The sequence below is a fragment of the Micropterus salmoides genome, unplaced genomic scaffold (assembly GCF_014851395.1).
Source record: "Micropterus salmoides isolate LMB-PRFRI ecotype aquatic unplaced genomic scaffold, ASM1485139v1 Ms_hic_scaffold_2, whole genome shotgun sequence".
Taxonomy (NCBI): domain Eukaryota; kingdom Metazoa; phylum Chordata; class Actinopteri; order Centrarchiformes; family Centrarchidae; genus Micropterus; species Micropterus salmoides.
The window spans coordinates 40935816-40938402 of record NW_024041150.1 but is presented as its reverse complement, the minus strand read 5'-3'; the positions used below and the strand labels follow the sequence as shown (position 1 = coordinate 40938402).

Sequence of the window (2587 nt, the reverse complement as noted above, 5' to 3'; positions counted from 1 at the left end):
CGCCAATTTCTGTTGGAAAAATATAAAGTTAGTCTGGATACAATGAATGTTTGTAACAAATTGTAAAAGTCCTGTGCCAATCCATAAAGTACACTGGACGTTAAGATAATTATAAGCTCCTGACCTGCTGTAGCAGGTAATAATAAGAATAAACGTTCATTCTCTGGGGATCACATTTATGAGCAATGCATTGAATAGAGTCATCATAGATACAGTATTTAACAAAAGAGAGTACACCCCTCACATGTTTGTAAATATTTGATTATATCTTTTCATGTGACAACACTGTAGTGAGTGTAAGACAGTGTAAATTTGCCGTCCCCTCAAAATAACCATCACACAGCCATTAATGTCAATTGTTGTTGTTCCTCAAAGACGAACCATTTTTGTTTTGTGGGAGGGCACATTATAAGAGGCCACTCGTTCAGCAGTTCCACGAAACGGTCTACATGGTCTGCAACAATGCTTAGGTAGGTGGTACGTGTCAAAGTAACATCCACATGAATAGCATCACCCAAGGTTTCCTAGCAGTACATCACCCAAAGCATCACACTGCCTCCAGAGGACCTGAACAGCTGAAGGTTTTCTCCCACAATAGCTGCTGAGATATTTCAGTCTGAACCAAAGTGGTGGACTGACGGACGCTGCCTACAGCCACGCTGCTAACGCGTTCACAAGCTGCCCAGCAGTATCATTACACGTACTTTTACTTCAGTACTTCAAGTATACATTGATGCCAATATCTGTACTGTAGGACTTTTCTACACTATGACACTCACTTCATTTAAAGGGGACATATTATGTTGCAGCTCTACTAATAGTTTTGCATGATTCACAGTTTAAAAACAATTCCTTATCTTATACTGGCCCTGTACACATCCTCTGTCTGAAACAGTGAGTCAGAGCCTTCAGACAGAATTAGGCAGGTGGATGGGTGAAACCCCCTACTTGTTACTTGTACTACTATATGAACTTCAGACACGACAGGAGATTTTTCATGTCAGACACGTTTTCTGGAAATACTCCGCTTGGTTGAAATGAAGGGTAACATAAGGGTGGACTGTAATCACGATAAAAACATTTCATATCATTTGATATCGATAATTATCAAGATAAATGTCAAATCAGCTGATGTTTGCTCCAGAGTGAAAATTGAAGGGCCACACGGTTAATTGTGTGGATAAACAATTCTTTACGGTCAGAACGTGAAAAACACTTGATGCCAAACAGTAGATCACTTAACATATCTGAGGTAGAACATTTAAAACAATTATGATCATGGTCTTTTTTCAAAAAATGTGATTAGTGACTTTTTTTCTGTCCCTTTTCCTCAACAAAATAAACATCTTTATAGAAAAATTAAGCGCTAATTCTTTTGTGATTCTAATGAATTAAATCAAATATTTATTATTAATATTTAAAGTCTGGTTAATGTTAATTCAGCTCATCTGGGCAATGTTGTTAGTAGCATTGCATTTGCAGCTTGGTAACATTATTAAACATTATTAAACATAACAACACTATTTTAATACTTCTTCTTCCACCATTGAGAACTTTCAGCAGTATCATGTTTATGTTCTTCTCAGTACAACACATGATGAAGTGAGCTTGAAATGCTGGTTACTGAAACCTAAAATAAAAACCACTGGACACATTTGTGTAAATTATTACACATGAACACTGAGGTTTTTTCCCCTCTCCATTCAGTAGAAAAGTTACAGACTCTTCCTGTCTTCAGTTCATCCACTGCTGGCTGTTTTCGCTCTGAGTGAAGGCTTTGCCATAGACGGTGCACTGGTAAGGTGTCTCTCCGCTGTGGGTCCTCATGTGGACCATCAGGTGTTCTTGGTGAGCGCACGCTTTCCCACAAACCCCACAGACAAACGGTTTGAAGACTGAACAGTGGCCTCTGAGAATACTCCAAGTGCTAAAGGTTCATCCACAACCTGAGCATTTATACGGTCTCTCCGCAGTGTGGACAAATATGTGTCTCTTCAGAGATGCTTGACAAGACAATCCCATCCCACCTCCTCGCTGTGTGTTTCCAGCTGAAACTTTAACCAACTTTGATTGGGAGATGTCTTACAGCAAACATCAGAAGTACGTTTTTGTGTGAATTTTTCACGTTGAGGAGTTAAAAAACGCTTCCCACAAACTGACAGCCGTAACGTTTTTTCCCAGTGTGCCTCAACTTGTGATAAGCTAAAGCTCGAAAGTCACGGACTGATTTTCCGCACACATCGCAGCTGTAAGGCTTCTCACCTGTGTGGGTCCTGCTGTGAACCCTCAGCTGCTGTTTGAAAGCAAAAGCCTGATCACAGTAATCACATTTGTGTGGTTTATCCTCCACATGCTTCCACCGGTGAGTCTTCAAACTAGCCTTAAACTTAAATGCTTTATGGCAGACATCACATTTGTATGGTCTCTCTCCTGTGTGTACAGCAGCATGACCATTCAGACCAACCGCAGTGAGGAAAGATTTTCCACAGCGGTGTGTTTTCTGGTGACTTTGAAGGTGACTCCTCAGCTCCTCTACAGACTCTGGATGTTCTCCACAAACTCCGCAGAGCCTTTCTGGATCGTCCAC

The 2587-nt window shown here is 40.5% G+C and overlaps 1 protein-coding gene across 1 annotated transcript in view; it reads right to left on the bottom strand.

The window, feature by feature from the left end:
• Positions 1-1172: 1172 nt before the first annotated feature.
• Positions 1173-2587, bottom strand: part of LOC119912275 — a 13701-nt gene continuing 12286 nt past the window's right edge. The window contains exon 13 of the mRNA XM_038731401.1: positions 1173-2570. Within this exon, the coding sequence (XP_038587329.1) occupies positions 2135-2570 (436 nt within the window). The 3' untranslated portion in view covers positions 1173-2134. The remainder of the gene's footprint in view (positions 2571-2587) is intronic.